We start from the raw sequence: 19,992 nt of genomic DNA on the forward strand, positions 1-19,992 counted from the left end.
TTTAGAAGTTACAGGGGGGAGAGGGGGGGGAGACACACATTTTACCACTTTGGAAGTGTCTTTCGCGCAAACTATTCAGTTTAGAAAAAAATGATATTAGAAACCTCAATATCATTTTTGAAGACCTATCCATAGATACCCCACACGTATGGGTATGATGAAAAAAAAAATTTTGAGTTTCAGTTCTAAGTATGGGGAACCCCAAAAATTTATTGTTTATTTTTCTATTTTTGTGTGAAAATCTTAATGCGGTTCGCAGAATACATCTACTTACCAAGTTTCAACAATATAGTTCTTATAGTTTCGGAGAAAAGTGACTGTGACATACGGACGGACAGACGGACAGACAGACAGACAGACAGACATGACGAATCTATAAGGGTTCCGTTTTTTGCCATTTGGCTACGGAACCCTAAAAAAACAATCGAGTGTTAGGACGTGATATATTAAATTAAATAAATGTTACATCATGAATAAAATTACATATAAGATTATCATTATAAAATAATAACATAATAAGTGTTTTCTTAAAATGTATACTGGCAGTGATCGGAATAGGTGGAGCCTTTAAGAGCGAAAACGTCTACTATAAATTATTATTATCTTATCAGTAAACCAAAAAAACAAAACAATAGTGACAGTCACTAAATACCTAAGAAACCTAGAATTTATAATACAGTATGTAACTGAACGAAAAGCAATTACTCAAATAAAAAAAATTGGATGTTTCATACATTTTGCTGGTCTGATGTTGAAATTTCCTATGGGAGAGTAAATTTTTTTTTTCGCGTTTTCGGGATTGGTCCCATAGTAAAAGTTACTTAGTATGACCTAAACATTAACGGGTTTAAGTAATTGCTTTTCGTTCAGTAACATACTGTATATTATCACCTATTCGATCCCTCCCATATCCCTCCACGTATTTGTATACTCCTCGACTTGTTGCAACAAAAAATAACCCGCGGTTCGCTACCTACCCGCGCCGCGTGGTGTTGGCTACACGTTTTTTAGAGCGACCTGCCAAATCTATGCCTTTTTGCGAAATACGCAGATCACGAAATAATTGCTTTAACATTATTTAATGTATGTAAGTATGTTGGGACTATTTTTCGATAAGTTGGTAAGCCTTCATTGTATTTTTTCTTCACTCTTGTAAGGATATTTCGAAAAGTTAATGCGTTAGAGTTAGACCAAGATAACTCTGCATGGTATTTGCAATGACTAAGGGTGGCAATGTCATCATTAATATCAATTTATAGGGTTCCGTACCTCAAAAGAAAAAAACGGAACCCTTATAGGATCACTTTGTTGCCCGTCCGTCCGTCCGTCTGTCAAGACCCTTTATCTCGGGAACGGTATTCATTGTCGTATGAATTGTATTATTTTGCACATACTTATTTGAGTTCCAGATAGTCTCCAGTTGGAATAACCGAATGGCAAGTGAGTGACGTTTTTTCATATCACTTGCACATCTTAATTTGCATATCGGCGCGCATTCTGATACTTTTATTGAGCTGATAATAAAAATAAGTACACTTGGTCATTTATTCAGTACATATATTATTCGATCTGTCAGCGTAAACGTTAATAATACACATACCTAATTGCCACACCGTCGGACAAAATTGGACGTATCGCCTACCTACCGCGTGTCGTATCTTCGATGGCGAGCCGGTCGCTGATAGGTATGTCATAGGATTCACAGGTGAAGTGAAATACATTGCGCTAGTCTCTGGCGGGGTTTTTTCTTACAACACTTATGTTTCTATATTATATATTCAGACAACTTGGCAGTACATTTTTCGTTTGTGTTTATTGCGACACAGCACAAACTTAATTCATTAGTATCTCTTGGCTAGCTACCGAATGTGATTTAACTACACAATGCCGTATAAACTGTGTCAATGTGATAAAATATAGAGCACATTCTATAAAAATTACTTATATGTAATCAATGTATAAAATCGATATTTGGAGCATGATATATTTTATCCAAGTGTAATGTAGAACGTGAAGTTTAGTTTGTAGCAGGTGGCTCGGCGCCGGCGTTAAAGCATCGAGGCGAGCGGGGCCGGCGCGAGCGGCAGCTATGGCGGCGGCGGCGCGGCGGCCACGGGCGCGTCCTGCGGCAGCGTGAAGTTGGTGAGCAGGTCGCGCACCGCCGGCCACAGCGTGCACTCGCCGTGTGTTTGGTTAAACTCGCTGAACCTGTCCAAACAAACAACAGTATTAAGGATGACTGTCTTTACCCTCTTTGGACCTGTCCCGTGTTCCTTGAGAACCTCAATGAGGTATATGATCGTTCGATTGAATTGGCAATATTACGAAATTCGCATGCGAGTGTAGGCACAGTCTATCCGAGCCCTAATTAAAGCAATCGGGGTCTCTGAATGGCGCGTTATAATGTAACAGGAAAGTACTACAAAGTGTAAATATGCAGTTACCGTTTGAGATGAAGGTTGACCGCGATGAGGTGCGGCTGCGAGTCGCGCTTGTCGGCCAGCTGGGTCACGTTGGACTGCATGTCGTACACCAGCGGCAGCACCAGCTGCGTCTCGCCGCGCGTCAGGCAGATCTGAATTATTATTACAATGGTTTTATTTATTGCAAGATTCACATATAGTTAGGGAAAATCATGAGTGAGTGTGAGTGTTTTAGGTATTTTGATGTACTTCTCTATATAAGTAAAAGGGTGCTCACAAAGAATAGTATCTTGTGTTTGGCGAGCAGCACGGCGGGGTGTCCGGTGGGCACGAGCTGCGGCGCGGCGGGCGGGATGCGCAGCGCCCACTGCAGCTGCCACAGCGCGGGCTGGATGGGCTCGAGGTCGGCGCGCATGAGCGCCACCAGCGACGGCAGCGCGGCGGCCGGCGCGCCCCAGGTGCGGCCCCAGCCCTGCAGCGCCGTCGCGCGGTACGGCGCTACGCACACGCGCAACTCGAAGAACTTCTGCATCACCTGAAGTCACCACAATCAACATACACGATTACATTGCTTGTAACGCTTAGTATTAACTATAGACAATAATATAGTAGGCTAAGGGCCAGTTGGACCAACTACAATTGACGGACTGATCATTGTCACACAGACCTGAGCTATGACACTTCACAAACAAAAATGTTTAGCGAACGCTTTAACCTTTTGGACGCCAATGACCGATATATCCGCACCGTAGGTTCAACGCCAAAGACCGATTAATTGGTCACAGACCACAGAGCAACATAGACCTACGTGCATATGCATAAAGTTTAATTTCAGTTTTGACACTTCGGTGACGTGGCGTCAGCGTGACAGCTTTTGTGTTTGACACGGCGTCGAAAAAGTTAACGGTGACAGAAGGTTTGGTGCAACTGACCCTAAGACGAGATTGTCCGTCAGGTCTGTCGAAGGACAGGAGCATGCATAAAGAGCGGAAAATCTTGATTTATCAAAACTAGAACGATTGTCATTAAGTAATACCGTTTTGTAATGCCAATTTATATACAAACATACGTAAATACTCTCACTCAATCATTCAAAGCATAAGTCAGGGAGGAGGTACGTACAGACGACGACAAAGATATGTTTACGTTTTTGCTTTGTAATAATACGAAAAATGTTTGAGACCGATTGTACTTCAAAATCAAGTTACCGTTTGTATAGTTGTTAAACCGAGTAGAGCTGTTTTGCTTTTGAGTTTACCTTGAGATCGTCCTCGAGCCACTCGTGCTTCATGCCCGGGCCCTGGTCGAGCGGCGTGAGCTGCAGGTGCAGCGACTGCATGTGCTGCGGGTGCAGCGACACGCGCGCCGCCAGCGCCGCGCCCTCGCACCGGAACGTCAGGCTCGTCGCGTCCGCGCTCACCATCGTCAACTGCTCAAACAACGTATTCACATTACATGCGCTCAGAACATATAATTTGCACGTACCGTAAGATACCTTAATTGGCTTGGTGAAAGTTAGTGAACTTTCACCAAGCATCTGAGTAGGTACGGTACGTTACAGTAGACGTACACTATTTATTGGGCTATGCGATGCGCTATAATGAACTCACGTATTCTTCCGCCTGAACGAACCGCTGAAGCGTCCGCTTCATGTAGACGCAGGCGAGGAAGCGCTGCAGCGGTGCCAGGGCGGGCCCCGGCGGCGCGCCCTGCGGCGGCTCGCACGGCGCGCACAGCGCCTCCAGCTTGCTCACCGGCAGCGGCGTGGCCGTCGCGCCCGCGCCCGCGCCCCGCCCCGCGCGCGCCGAGCACGATGACGCTGTGGCCCCTGAACAACATTATCGCAAGACTTATCGCAATACCGCTACCACATATCGCAATCGACCAATATATCACATGTTACAACTTTTATTTTATTCGCAATTGAAGTTTAATTTACAACAATTACAAACCTTTATGTTCCATATTGTGTCGCGGCGAAGGGTGATGTCCAGGGGAAGGCCTCGGCAACGAAGGTGAGGCGGGCCACGCGGTGAACGGGGAGGTGGGCGGCGGGTGCGGGGAGGCGACGGGCGCGGCCAGCGGAGAGGGCGCCAGCGGCGACGCCGGCGACGCCGACACGCTGGCCGCCGCGCCCGCGCCGCCGCCGCCGCCGCCCGGCGGGGACGTCAGGTTGAACGAGTTGTTGTTCATCTGATGCTGCGCGGGCGATGCGGGGTGCGGCGTCACTGGCGCCGAATGCGGCGTGTGTGGCTGCGGCGGCGTCAAAGGCGCCGGAAACCGAAGACCGCCTGTAGATTAACATTTTAAATATAATATGGGCCGAACCATTAGCCCTACATTTAGAAAGACAAATTAATGGGCATGAAACCGGAAACTACATCGTATAATTATGGCCTAAAATTTAATTTATTTTATCAAATCTATTTAATCTAATCGGTTTTATTTACTCCCAACCACTTTCGTTGATACGATAAAATAGCTATGGACGAGCTTACCCGGTGGCATCGGTGACATGGGCGACGGCGGGTTGTCGTCTTCTGCCAGCAGGCGCGCGCTCATGCTGTCGTCCACGTACCGTGATAGGAACGACTGTAATAAGGCAAACACATTACATAAACATTCAATGGGTGTCCTTATAGAAACAAAATTTATTTTATTTTAACAAATCAGTTAGTGGGACATTATTATCGAATCCCACAAACAGTCGTACTTATTGTCGAATAAAAACATATTTTTGGTAAAAATTATTGTCAGTTATTGTTTAAGTAATTGAATGTTGTAGCGAGTCACCTTTAAGCCCTGCGCCGGCGCGAACTCGTCGACGACCGACGTGCGGTCGAACTTGGAGTAGGAGCCGTCGCGTATGGTGACCGTGCCGCCGCCGCGGATGTTCACCTCCAGCGAGTATGCACCAGCGTAGATTATACGGATCTGTAATCGTTTATTACATTATAGCTAATTGTATAATAAATGATTATGGTAATGACAATATATCTCATTGAAAGCAAGTGAAAATAAACATCATTATCTGTGTTAATCCTTATAAAGTATAGATACTGCTTGTTGGATGGAAAATGACCAATATTAAAAAGGGGCAAAATATCAAAGTGTAGGTACTATAGTTCGTTTTTTTTAGCATTAGAAAGAACTTGAAAGAAGGTAAGCGATTTAGACATGTCTTTTAATTGAAAAATAACTTTTTTAAAATCAATAACTATTACTTATGAAAGCAGAAGACTATAAAAGATCGTATTAGATTCATAATTGTTACATATTTACCGTAACTTATTTTTAAAATGTTTTTTTCAATTAAAAGACACATCAAGATTGTTTACCTTATTTCTAATGCTAAAAAAACGAAGTATAGGTCAAGTGGTAAAAAAAAATGTATGAAGGAAAATGCGGAAAAAAATACCATCATTTCGAACCACAATTAATCCCACGTTGTTTTATCATTCATATAGTCTTGTATGGTATAATAAGTTTTAGAAATAAAGTGTTTATGATACTTGAAATTACTACGAGATTACACTACAAAACACCTTCTTTCAAATAAAACAAAAAAAAAATTAAATCGGTTCACATGATAAAGAGTTATCCTTGAAAAACCAACAAACACATACAGGTCGCACAAATTAGTCAGCCGATTTGCCGATAGATAGCAATATACACAATTATAATTCGTATACTAATATACTTCTGGTCAAGTCTTTTCTGTTTATAGTTACATGAGATAATTTAAAGTTTGTACGGACCTCGGTGCGCGAGTTAAACCGCACTTGACCGGTTTTTTAAATGCGTCCTTAAGCTTACGTACGACGACCATTAATGAAACTTACTAACTAAACTAAACCATTGATACACATTGACCTTCGATAGGACTTCCTCCCCAAAAGTCGATCTATGCATGAGTTAACCCACGCCGAAAACGTACAAAAATCATCGCACAAAAAATTTCACAAGTAAATCCACGTTGAAGATGAAACAAGGATTTTTTTAAATAACGCTACCAAGTAAAACCAATTGATAGACAATGTAAGAAACTGTGTTCTACTTCCAAAGAGTTTCATTTTTAGGGTTCCGTACCCAAAGGGTAAAAACGGGACCCTATTACTAAGACTCCACTGTCCGTCCGTCCGTCTGTCCGTCCGTCCGTCCGTCTGTCACCAGGCTGTATCTCACGAACCGTGATAGCTAGACAGTTGAAATTTTCACAGATGATGTATTTCTGTTGCCGCTATAACAACAAATACTAAAAACAGAATAAAAAAAAGATTTAAGTGGGGCTCCCATACAACAAACGTGATATTTGACCGAAGTTAAGCAACGTCGGGCGGGGTCAGTACTTGGATGGGTGACCGTTTTTTTGCTTGTTTTGCTCTATTTTTTGTTGATGGTGCGGAACCCTCCGTGCGCGAGTCCGACTCGCACTTGGCCGGTTTTTTTTATATGTTTTATATTTATGGCATTCAGTCCGCTTTAGGTGTAGGTTCTACGTTGCAACAGATAAAGTTAACAGGTCCACCTTCCGCCAGGAGTGCGCCAGCAGCGTGAAGGTGGGCGTGGGCATCTGCGTGCGCACGTGGTGCAGGCCGAGCTGCGGCAGCGTGGGCAGCCGGCTCAGCGCCAGCAGCGGCGCGTACGTCTCGCGCAGCACCACGCCCAGCGCCAGCAGGTCCTTGTGCCTGGACACACACCACGTCGCGACAATGACAACATAGATTTATGACAAACAGTATATCATCGAATCGTCTCGGCTTCGAACGAATATTTAGTCAATAAATGAACTACTGAGTAGCGCTACACGTAATACTAGTTATTACTTTAAAATTAAATCGTGGTAGTCAAGCGTCTGACAACCATATTATAGAAATTTTAATAATAGCTTCAGAAACTCCACTACTCACTCGTAAGTCTGTGTACTCGTAAGAGTCGTAAGTCTCGTAACCCCTTCCCTTGCTCAAGTTTCAGGTCACGAAGGACATGCAAGGAGGGAATACAAACAAAGCAAACCAAAATAGAGCTAACCGGAATAAAAGTGACCAGGGGCCTATTGCATAATAAAATACAAGCTAATATTATTAGTGATGTTGTATGTAAAATCACTAATAATATTAGCTTGTACTTTATTATGCAATCCGGCCCAGTTTCAGGACTAAAAAAGGTTTTCTTAAAGAGCCACATGCGATTGGTGACCCGCGGTATGCCTGTTGGGTCGGGCTGGTGGTACGAATGGAAAGTTCTAACTTGAAAGTCACAAAGAATCCATATTGCAGTGTCTCGTTGTTTTAAAAATAGCATTTGAATGCGCATTATCAGTGTATGTACGTATAAATACCGACCAGTTGATGTAGTGGTCCAGGTGGTGGTGCAACAGGTGGTGCGCGTTGGCGGCGGGCTGGTGCGCCGGCGTGGCCACGGTGTACCGCTGCGCGGCCGCCGACCACTGCAGCACGGCCGTGGCCCGCGCGCCCGCGCCCCACCCCACCACCAGCGACCGGTACGTGTACGAGCGGATGCACACGCCCTGCCACACCTGCTCCCGCTCTGTCACACAACAAATGAGATCATCTTCGATTTACACTTCTATAACGCCTCTCCCATGAGACGCACGCTCCACGCTGACGCCAACCACCATACATCGGTGATAAGTTATAACAAGTGAATGGCGGCCGGTGTCAAAATCCAGCGTGAGTTCCGTGGCCGGAACGTGGACGGAAAAAAAACGGAAAGCATTTTTATACCATATCGGTAGCAAGTAGGCCTACAGATAGCCTGACGGTAAACGAATACCGTAGCCTATGAACGCTTTTACAGCCATAGCAGGCACTATACAATACTTTCAATGGAATGTATTTGCCGGAAATTAGAAAAAAGCGGCCAAGTGCGAGTCGGACTCGCCCATGAAGGGTTCCGTAATTTATATCATATATTTTTTTAGTTTTATCATTCTCTTATTTTAGAAGTTACAGGGGGGGGGACACACATTTTACCACTTTGGAAGTGTCTCTCGTGCAAACTAATCAGTTTAGAAAAAAAATATATTAGAAACCTCAATATCATTTTTGAAGACCTATCCATAGATACCCCACACGTATATGTTGAAAAATTTTGCGTTTCAATTCTAAGTATGGGGAACCCCCAAAATTTTTTTTTTTTTTTTTCTATTTTTGTGTGAAATTCTTAATGCGTTTCACAGAATACATCTACTTACCAAGTTTCAACAGTATACTTCTTATAGTTTCGGAAAAAAGTGGCTGTGACATACGGACGGACAGACAGACAGACATGACGAATCCATAAGGGTTCCGTTTTTTGCCATTTGGCTACGGAACCCTAAGAATAGTGTTTGTTATTTAGTATTAAATGAGAGTAGGAACCGTGTTGCGGGCGCAGCATGAAGTCGTGCAGCAGTGTGTGCAGGTGCACGATGGCGGCCCAGTCCGCGAGGAGCGCGTCCGCCGTGCGCGCCGCGTCCGTGCCCAGCTCGTACTGCAGGTACACGCAGCGCCGCTCGCCTGCCGACGTAACACTTCGATCAAACACCATCCATTCACAGCCACGCTTCAAACCAAATAGGGCCGGAATTCACGCAATTACGGCTCTTGATTAGAATATAAAACGTAAATTTTTGACTGCGATAATATACACATATTATAATCGCTAAAATATATTGACAGTATTATTTAACAAATATATCAACAGACAGTATAAACAATAGTTGGAGCGAAATTTATACTGAGCTGTCAAAATACTCATCATAATGTACAACCCGAGTTAGCTATCTTGAATCAACCTTTAGGCTGCGTTTCCAACAGAGATGTGCGAGGTAGCTGAGCGGTGCAAGGATGCGTAGTGGACTCTTTTCAAATAAGGGAGCGGAGTGCGGTGATAGTTTTTCGCTCGTGGTCGTACCTCGCAAAACATTCCTGGCACAGAGTCTTCCCTTTTTTGAATGTAATAAAAATGTCACCCCGCTGAGCTGTTTACAAGAGAGCTGCGCTGAGCGAGGATAGGTATTTACACTTTATTGGTGCATGACAAACACATCCCTCGCTACGCATCCTCGCACATCTCTGTTGGAAACGCAGCCTAACAGACTTAGTGTAATCTTCTCGGGTACACAAGGATCACTTCATGGGTTTTCAAGTGTATGTTCACGCTTCTTTAGTCAGTGTTTAGCCATTAGTATCTAAAACATAATTACAACACTCGTAATGTTTTCTGCTATTACTCGTATAAGTACGTACCTTGTTCTTTGTGCGTGGGCGTGCGCGCAGGCGAGCCGTGGAACACGAGCTCGGCGGTCCACACGCGCGCCTGGTTCTTGGTGGTGAGGCGCAGCGTGGCGGCGAGGAGGCGCGCCCGCAGCGCCGCCGTGGCGCGCTCACACGCACCTTCCGGTAGCGGCAGCGCCACGATGCGCATGCCCAGCGCCGACCCGCTCCACTCCGGCTGCACGCCGCCGTGCGTCACGCCGCGCGACGCCAGCTGTCATTATAACCACACGCATGAACGGCTCAATCCACTTTATTTATTGCAGTAAAATAAGCCTCAATATTTATTTTACACTAACCATCATAACAGGGTTGTCTTTAAATAATGCATCACTCTTACCTAAAAGCGACCACGAAAAAGAAGACATTATGATTGTCAGATTAGTCGCATCGAGTCAGAGTCCCGATCTTTATGACTAAGACCACATTTAGGTCGGGACCACTCTAAACCCTGTGGCTTCAATAGTACGTTTGGTGCTCTAGGATAGCTCGCACTTGCTAGCTGTGTTGTCGAGTGGTAGCGACAAACCTCCTGCGCCAGGTTGACGAAGGGCACGCGCTCGTCGGCGGCGGCCACCACGTGCGCCAGCTCGGGCAGGAAGTAGGCGGGCTGCCGCACGCGCACCGCGCGGTTGTTGTTCGCCGACAGCTTCCGCTTGCCCGGCTGCAAGCCTGCCAACACACAAAACCACTCTCAAGGGTGACACTAACAACTGCTAATTACTCACAACGGGGGCTATTTCTCGAACGGAGCTATTAGACTAATATTATTAATATGTTGTCTTGGTAACCTACGATTTCGTCCAAGAAATGGGCTCCAGAGGGCGCAAAGGAGGATGTTTCTTAGACAAGAACATAATATATTGTAAAAACGCGACACTCCAATGCGCCAATTGAGTCATGCTCTGGAACTGGAACATATAAACTAATGCGCTAATGAAATAAGTATTAAATTTAGGATCTATTGTAAGGCTTCTATTGCCATTTTCAATTATGCTTTTTTTCCCCTCTCTATTTGTACGCATGTGTGTGTGTGCGTAGTTGCTAGCATTAGTTTTAAACTTAATACTTTGTAACTATCTGTGAGTTCCTGTAATTGGCTTCCTGTTTTTAATCTTGTTGTCTATTGTAAGTTTTAAAGCTGTTGGTTCTCCATAACATAAATAATTAAATCTATACTAATACTATAAGTGTGAAAGTGTGTCTGTCTGTCTGTTCCCTCTTCACGCTTAAACCGCTGAACCGATTTAGTTGAAATTTGTTATGGAGATAGTTTGAGTTCCGAGGGAAGACATAGGGTAGTTTTTATCCCAAAAATCACCCTTTAAGGGGGCGAAAAGGGGGGGGGGTGGAAGTTTGTATGGGGAATTGATAAAAAGCAGATTGGATAAAAAATAAGCTACCCAAATTACTAACTCCACGCAGACGAAGTCGCGGGCAAAAGCTAGTATAATTATTACTTAGATGTTGTCATCAATCAATGAAATATTTACTCATGGCCGCCATTTGCGTTTACATTTTAGTAAACAGTTTTGCTATTGGTATTATTTTACATTTTACACCAGAAGGTCAGCCATAAAATATTGACTGTGTATTTATTACATCGACATATGAAAAAATAAACAATAACCATAAAAATAATACATCTTTATCAAATCGCAATCAAGCAAATGTACATAGCAGCATAAACCATTCCAATAATAGTATGGTAATGTTTATTATTATTGGAATGGTTACATTATTATATGGTAATGTGGCATAATCGATTTAAACATAAATAACGGTGCTTTATATTAAACCAATCGCAATTTTTAGTTATAATCAAAAATTCGCTCTTGTTTTTTTCGCAAACACTTTTTATGATTACATATATTGTTTTGCAGGGCGTTAACTTACCTACGTGTAATTCATTAACCAGTCAGAAAACTTCTTATTTTCCTTGGATAAGAATATATATTATATATTGTACTATTTAAAATTCAATCTGTCAATTATGCAAGCTGTAGGAGAATATTGTAATTTATAATGATTAAATTTGTTTGCAACAAGATATTCCCCACGGGCTTCAGCACTCTACTATAATAGTAGTAGTAGTTTCTCTTTTGTTATTCCGTTTCTTTTCTCGTTCATATCTCAAGTAGGACATCATTCTTCTTAGTGCAAAGCAGTTCTTATAAGTTATTAACAATACCAGCGTAATACAATCATAATCATGCAGTTGAAGTAACTATCGCTAGTGCCCTGCAATTAATTCAATTACTATGGCGAAGCCCAAAATGGATTATGTTGTTCGCAAATCGTGTCATATCATCAACACCAAGGGTAGCTTAGTAGGCGTTATCCAACAGTCTCTGGGTAAATACCTATTTATTGGCTTCTGTGTGTTCAAAGTTACAAATAAGAATTATTTGTATTTAAATCTACACATATTATTGACCGACAAAATAACTCACATTCTTAAATAGCAGACGAAATATCGATATTAGCAAAGCGTCTTTAATAGTAGAAGATATGTAGTGTAAGAAAAATCTGTGCCTCGAATTCGACAGCTAAATCATATTCAAATTTAACAGTTGTGTATAGAGATAGTATCTATCTATGAGCACCAGCCGCCTGCACAAATAAAATAACTCTAGCATTTGCATAAATAAAATAAAAAACAAAGCAGCAAATAAATAAGCAATATTCATAAAATTAAGTGATAACAACTCGCTAAGCCATGGGCACGTAGTGGTTATATTCTCTTTGAGCATGGGTACTACATAGTTGGTGAGTTATTTTAATTGTATGAATTATTTTCTTGCAACTATAATACGTTGAACAAACTTTTTTTTAACTTGTTGGTATTACCAAATGGCTACAAATTTTATTTAACGGAAAGCGCTGATTTTTTCGGGATGAAGTGATCGAAATATATTTATGGAACTTATGGTAATTACAGTAAAATCTGAACTTGTTTCGTGTGTAACAGTAGTGAAGTGCTTCAGTTTCCAGAGCATAGCAAAATTTAAATTAGACAATATTTCTTGGATTCCCTTATGTGGACGGCTCCTACTGTTCCTAGTAAATATTCGCTAAGTAATAATAATTGTAATACCTGAGGTGTCAAGTGGTGTGAAGGGTCCGTGCGTGAGCGTGAAGGTGTCGAGCTCGACGAGCGAGTGCAGCTTGAGGAAGGCGCGCGCGGTGACGGCCACGGCGGCGGCGGCGCACGCGGCGGGCTCCTGCCGATCATGACACACGCATCAAACAAACCACTACATACAATTTTACAAGCCATTGAAAAGAGTAATCGTGCTCCGTGTCATAGAGAAATATAGTAAGACAAGAGTGCTCACTCCATACATCAGTTCAGACTATTAATTTCAGTGTCTACATCTATTGTCAAGTAGCAGTACTGATAGTTCCGTTACTCGATGCTAGATGCTAAAGTCTTTTTGATACTAAAACTGATGTATGGAGTGAGCACTCTATGTATTTTTTTCCCTATGTTCGTGTGGAAGGTGGCTCGCCTTACCTCAGACAAGGACGCGACTATGGGTTAGTGTGCCTATGGGGGGCCTCTCAGTCAAAATCGTTTAATTTTACTTAAGTTGAAAATTTATATAATAGTTAATAAAATATTTGGTGTACAGTCAGCTGCAGGGAAAAGTGACCCCCCTCCCCCGAGTTCCCCTGCATAAAAAATTGTATGCAAAGGTGCTAAGCAAATAGTATTGCTGACTATATACATAATATTATCAAATATGATAAAGAGTACCAACTGTACGATTGAAGGAAGAGTACTAATATAGTTATGATTGTCACGAGTAACAAAAGTAGGCACCTCCTCGCACTCGTCGGGCGTGCAGCGGCGCGCGCCGGCCAGGTGGAAGCAGAGGCCCACCGTGCACGCGCTGCCGCTGTTGGCGCTGTTGCTGGTCGTCGCGCTGCTGCCCGCCGCCACCTCCTTCATCTCTACTATCTAAGTATGTACACACAAACACAACTACTTTACTACACACTCAAGTGTTCGGGATTATTACGAGTAGACGACAGACAACGTATTAACAACACTTCTTACTTGATCCAATAACAAACATTGTTCTACGCATTAAATTCTAAATATTCTCATTGAGTTTTAGCGGTATAATAGCGGTTTATGTTTTAGGAATCGCAATAATTGGTGCAAACAATAGTTTTCAACGCAGCTTTCAAAACCTAACGCGAAATCAATAAATTTGATTTCCATACGATGTTTTTCTTCACCAACAAGTAGCTTAAATACTAATGTATATGTCGTATATAAGTTCTGAGTAGCTTATTGGTACGAGGAGTACAAATTCACGACGAACTGTAAGGAAGCCGAAAGGTAATATATGTAATAATTATGGCCTAGCTAGTTTGATGGTGGTAGAAGTAATAGGGTTTCCAAAGCCGCTCGCTGACTATGTTATATCAAAAATGAATTGGCTTATATTAAGAAGTGATGGTAGATACACTTACAAGTATGTGATCCGTGTGCCGATGCAACGTGATATAGAGCCTGTCGGCGGACAACTTGCTGAGCGGATGGTCGGGCCCGTGCAGGAAGGGCAGGTGCTCGCACACGCTCGCCGGGAGGTGCTGCAGCGTCTTCTCGCAGCGCCGCGCCACCAGCCAAAACCTGCAGTGTTTATAGATATAGCACGGCCCATCTGCATTTGTACAAGAGTAACATAGCTAACAGTGAAGCCTGGAAAATACACTAGTGGAGTTTAAAAAACAAATAAACTAGTTGATGGGGATCACTTGAACACTGGTGTTGAAATTTTGAAAGACCATTATATGAAATAGCAGTATGATTGGGAAGTGTACATTGAACTAGTTTACTATAATACCTATATTTAAATTGTTTTACAGCAATTATTCAAAGTATAGCTAGGCTAATCTTACTAATCATACATTAGCATAACCTTTTGAACTTGTGCAGAGAGTTCTATTGTTGGGTTTTGATTCTAGTGTATTTTTGGGTCATAGAGTTGTTAAGTTTCGAAGAAAACGTACCTCAGCTGCGTAAGCATGGCCTTGATCTGAGGCAAGTTAGTGGTGGCGAGCGCGGCAGCCAGCTCTGGCATCTTGGGCGTGGCGGGGTAGGCGGGCACGCGCGCGCGCAGCCGGCCCCCGTGCGCGCCCACCGACACCAGCAGCTGCTCGGCGCGCAGGCACGGCCACAGCACCGAGCACGCCAGCACGCACGGCCAGCCGCCCACGGTGCACTCAACCTGTACAAAATGTACATCAATCATTTCAACAACGTTAAGCCGGCCACACACACTAGGTTATAACCGATGGTTATGCCTGCACAGTTTACTTGTGCAGGCATAACTGAACGTGTGTATGATATGACTCCTTGCCTGCGCAAGCAAACTTGAAAATTGAAAATATCAAAATTTATATTTTTTGCCTGTCGGTTGTGCTTGCGCACTTCGCTTGCGCAGGCATAACTGAACGTGTGTGGCTGGCAGGCTTGATAGGCTTCAGTTATCCAGTGATTGCCGAGGGGATAGGTCGCAAGTCACTGTGCAACAATGTCGTCTCGCAAACGAAATGCAATTGTACAGGATTTTTAGGGTTCCGTAACCAAAGGGTAAAACGGGACCCTATTACTAAGACTCCACTGTCCGTCCGTCCGTCTGTCACTAGGCTGTATCTCATGAACTATGCTAGTTAGACTGTTGAAATATTCACAGATGATCTATTTCTGTTGCCTCTAGTACAACAAATACTACCGGCCAAGTGCGAGTCGGAGTGGGGCTCCCATGATTTTTTTTCCGTTTTTATAGATAATGGTACGGTACCCTTCGTGCGCGAGTCCCACTCGCACTTGGCCAGTTTTATTATTTTTTAAGTGTGGAGTGGATTCATGGTTTGTATGCGTGTATGGCTGACGAAATATAAACCTAATAGCGCTATTGCGTCGACGTCAACCACCGCTACCGGTGCCATGATGGTTTGAACTGAGAGTTTGTGCAGGTTTGTCGTTACGTGTGTGTGCCCTATGGAACTCGGTCGTGCCTGTTGGTTTTGCTTGCACAAGCAAAACCGACACGCAAAACCTAGTGTGTGTGGCCAGCTTAACATGTTACGTACCTAAATATGTCTGATGCTTTGCTTGGCAATTTATTTATTTATTTAAACCTTGGAATTGTTTTTTGGCCAACTTGGTTTAGGAATAAAAATATGTATATATTATTATTAATGATTGAAGCAATAGCCACTTGGATGTTGTAAAGCAACATTTTAAGATGGATAAGCCTGTGTGCGCCAGTCAGCGTTCCGTCACAGTATTCGACGAGAGCATTCATGGCCTCTTTTAAAAAAGGGCGTCTTTAATCAAGTCTCTTTAAGGCCACTTATCAAGCTAGCACCAAACACATTGTTAGAGGAAGATATATTACCCCTAGGTCATTAAGCAGCACTTTGAGATCGTTAAGCCTCTGCCTTGAGCGCACGTGCACGGTGTGCGCGAGCAGGCGCTCCATGGAGGGCTGGTGCGGCGTGAGCGCGGCCGCCACGCGCTCGCTGCCGGCCAGCGCCGGCACGTGCCACACGCACAGCGCCTCGCCCTCCGCGCCCACGATCACTCGGTACCCCAGCTCGCAGCGCAACTCTCTGCCAACACAGGTTTCTATTAACGAGCTTCATTTCAAACCGCTACCGTGTACAGTTAACATTTTTCTGTTAGTATTTACACCGTGGAGATGGCCCAAGCGCAACAACAGTTGTTTATGGAGATGAAACTGGCCGCAACATTTAAAATGTGGACTTTTTTACTGGGAGCCCCTGGGAGCCTAGCCAAAATGACAATCATACATCGACACGTTCCGTTTTCTATCAACGATTGTCATCTTGGCTATAAACCATTAACCATTTAAACTAAAGAATATACATATATAATATAAAATATTTAAATACATATTAACTTACTTCCAATACGAAATCTGTAGTTTCTGTCCTGGAGTATATCTATCAACTTGCAGGTGCTTCGATAGCCTGTCGCGGCACAGTCGGAGTGTCTGTGTGTACAGGAGTTCCAGTGATAGAGATCGGCAGAAATATCTCAGTGCGGTGAGAGCCCCGCTGAGTCCGGCCGCGGCGAGCCGCGCCTGTGCGACGCCGCGCAGCCAGCCCAGCTGGGACGAATGGACCAGCGCTTTGCCCTCTGTATGACACACAAATCAAGGTGGTTGTTACTACAACGCATACTATATTTTGGCTGCTTTCCCACCACAAGCAAAGCAAAGCTATTAAGCCCAATCCTATCAATGCTAAGCAATAAACAATGTAAATTGAAAGAAGTGTAAAAACAGCAGCTTTAATTTAATACAAATAGCAATAGCTAATCAGAAACTCAGTAACATACCACCAGTCTCGTTGTCCTGAATGAGAATAGCTATATCTAGCAAACGCCATGGGAGATTAGGTGCATCACCCATTACTGTCAGAGAAACACTAAATTCTTGGCCAACTGTGAATGTAGCCCGACCATTGTCCACCTAAAATGAAAGTAATGTGAGATTTATGTAGTAAAATTACAAAGGGTACACTTTAAGACGTTGAGCCCTGAATAATAAACGTTGACAACCAGTTTTTTCAAAATATCAGTAGTGTTGCCTTGAAGTTAAATGTAATCCTAATCCTGTGGTTTAACATGCAACTAAAATTCAACAATTGCTTTCTCTAGATATTCACACACAATGATGTACATAATGTAAATAACTTAATTTTAAGATAAATATTTGCATGCTGCCCTTGGCTAGACATGTAATACTGCCTGCTTATACTGATAATGTTAACTTAATGTACCATGTATAAGCAAATAAATCATTCATTCATTCATTCATACATGAAATTAATTCTAAATATCCTAAATATGAAGGTTCCATTTAAGGGAGCCTTTTTAGGTCCATCAAAGCGAAATGCCTAGGTAGGTAAATAATAATGAATGGAATACCTTTAGATTCCTCACATCACTGGGTAGAGAAGCGGTAGTAAGTCTCTGGCGTACAACGTGAGCGAGCGCCCTCAGCGTGGAGCGGCGCTCGGCGGGCGTGAGCGCGGGCGGCGGGACGAGCCGCTCGCGGATGACGGCCGGCAGCCGGCTGTACGTGCCGATCGTGAGCACCTCCACCGCCGCTGCCATGTGGAATGTCGGCAACCTGGGTTTAAATGCGTATATCAACTTTTATTCACCATATACCTGTTACTCTCGCTCGGTAAGAAAGCGTACAGTGCTAATTAAAACCAATAATAATAAGTTTTAAGTCAGCTTTAGAGCCACCACACTAGCGTGTTTTGAGCGTCGGGGTCTAATCAGCGCTATGGAAAATGGCGACGCTGCGCAATTGCGTCAGTGCTGCGTCGAGCAGCAGCCATAGATTTGTCTAGACGCCGACGCTCGGGAGACACTAGTGTGGGGTGGCCCCACCTAAACTTATTTGTAATAAGATTTGAGATAGTATTTTTATTAGAAGCATAAAACATCATTAAATAACTAACCTATAAAACTTAAAAACTTGATGTGAGATTAATAAGAATTAAGTTTTAAGCTAGTTTTGAACTTATTATTAATAATGTTTTACCATACCTCCCATACAACTTAATTGCTCGAAAATCAGAACAGTTTACCATTACAGAAATTTATTTTCAGTGTTTTGGGGTATAATATTCAAATCGCAAAATAAGGGACACCCAAATACCAAATTAATACCTTTACTGTTATTCATTGAATTCATTCCCAAGGCCACACAGTGTCTGGCCATTCAAGATATTAAACATGACATTAATTTGCAAGGCATTCCTAAGGCATTAACTGAGTCCACACAGAGCGAGCATATGCACAAGGAAATTGCCTTGCGTATATGCTTGCTCTGTGTGGACCCGGCTATTCAGCTTGCCTAATTTCAAACTGCATCCTTTCCTTACAGCTGTTAATGCAAAATCAGCTCCTGCTGGCCTAATCTTATGTTTGGCACCCTCTATTGCTCGCTTGGCTTGTTACAGAAGTTTTATTTATATGTATCTCTACTACTTCTTTAAATAAATCTATTTATTATAATCAAATTTTTTAAATCACTAATGATAAACAATACATTAGTGCATGACTGGTATGTTTACATACTAGAATGAGTAACAATTTATCAATTGAATTATAATACTATCATTTCAGTGGTTATAACTACTCCTTTAAATATAAGTAATAACATATTTTACTTAATAAAGTGAGTAGGTATTAAAATGTGATTTAAGGATGGAATATAAAAATGATTACCGTGCATGGACCAGAGTCTCCCTTGCAACACGTGCCAGAACATCAGCTGTCTCTACAAAGAGCAGAGCCTGCTTGTCCAGAAAGGCCATAATGTGAGCTGACCGATCCACTTTTGTTGCGCTGCTAGCCCATTTAACAAGAGCCAGTAACCGCACAAACAACTGTCTTGTCCGGGCACTAAATTTATAAATCTCGATCTTGCGCTCCATGTCCGTTTTCCGGGGCAACCTAGAAACAAAAAGAAACACACGTAAACCACAGTTGCGTCTTGTAAGGAACAAGTATTAAACTAAAAACAACTTACAATTCAGCCAGAACAGTGAGTTCATCATAAGTTCTTTGTACTATGAAATCTATTAATAAAGCCAATGATATGGAGCCTCCTCTAGCTCCACCACCTTCTGCGCCTTGATTGCATCCTTCAATAGCCACGGGAACCATGATCATTTAGTTTGTTTGATTCACCTGTTGTGAACCAGTTATAATAAATACCACACTACTAGTTTCTTCGAACATAAAAATACCATATTCTTAAAACAAATACACAAAAATGCTAGTAAAAACTAATTTTATACGTAACAACGTTCATTTTATTCATCACTACTTTAAAAGCCCGACTTTTGTTTAAAATCTCTCCATATTCTAATAAAAAACTCCAGCACAGCCGCAACACGACTCGCTGCCACTATCAAAGAGAATATAATCACTACGTTTGCCACTATAATCAGCCCAGCCACAATCTGTCTGCTGCCATAGACAATATATGACATACATAAACTATACTAAAGCTGTATCCAGACGGGCTGGGCAAATCAACCGATTTGATCAGGAAAATCTCCAATTGAATCACCAGTTTAAAGGCCCCAGTACACAATAAGCCATCGCCGGCCACTCCAAGGGACGCATTTATGCGTTAGAGGGAGCAAGTGATATTGCTATCTAATTCTACCGCATGGCTGCGTCCCTTGGAGTTGCCGGCGATGGCCCATTGTCGAGG

General features: G+C 42.8%; 1 protein-coding gene across 2 annotated transcripts; it reads right to left on the reverse strand.

The window, feature by feature from the left end:
- Window positions 1–1,996: 1,996 nt before the first annotated feature.
- Window positions 1,997–19,672, reverse strand: LOC134661410 (mediator of RNA polymerase II transcription subunit 14). 2 transcript variants are annotated; one of them, XM_063517482.1, is made up of 23 exons: window positions 19,300–19,672; window positions 18,996–19,223; window positions 17,679–17,883; window positions 17,088–17,220; window positions 16,652–16,886; window positions 16,123–16,336; window positions 14,729–14,946; window positions 14,189–14,348; window positions 13,530–13,667; window positions 12,801–12,927; window positions 10,233–10,375; window positions 9,677–9,917; window positions 8,807–8,944; window positions 7,769–7,973; window positions 6,952–7,111; window positions 5,217–5,357; window positions 4,922–5,015; window positions 4,376–4,714; window positions 4,034–4,242; window positions 3,682–3,852; window positions 2,701–2,958; window positions 2,445–2,575; window positions 1,997–2,208 (listed from the first exon to the last, which is right to left on the reverse strand). In XM_063517482.1, exons 1-23 carry the CDS (start codon window positions 19,440–19,442, stop codon window positions 2,088–2,090), a joined length of 4,152 nt encoding a protein of 1,383 aa, XP_063373552.1. In that variant the 5' UTR covers window positions 19,443–19,672; the 3' UTR covers window positions 1,997–2,087. The 2 variants fall into 2 exon arrangements, with proteins under 2 accessions (XP_063373552.1, XP_063373551.1); XM_063517481.1 differs by having other exon boundaries at window positions 4,034–4,251.
- Between the last annotated feature and the right edge of the window lie 320 nt (window positions 19,673–19,992).

The sequence above is a fragment of the Cydia amplana genome, chromosome Z (assembly GCF_948474715.1).
Source record: "Cydia amplana chromosome Z, ilCydAmpl1.1, whole genome shotgun sequence".
Classification (NCBI taxonomy): Eukaryota; Metazoa; Arthropoda; class Insecta; order Lepidoptera; family Tortricidae; genus Cydia; species Cydia amplana.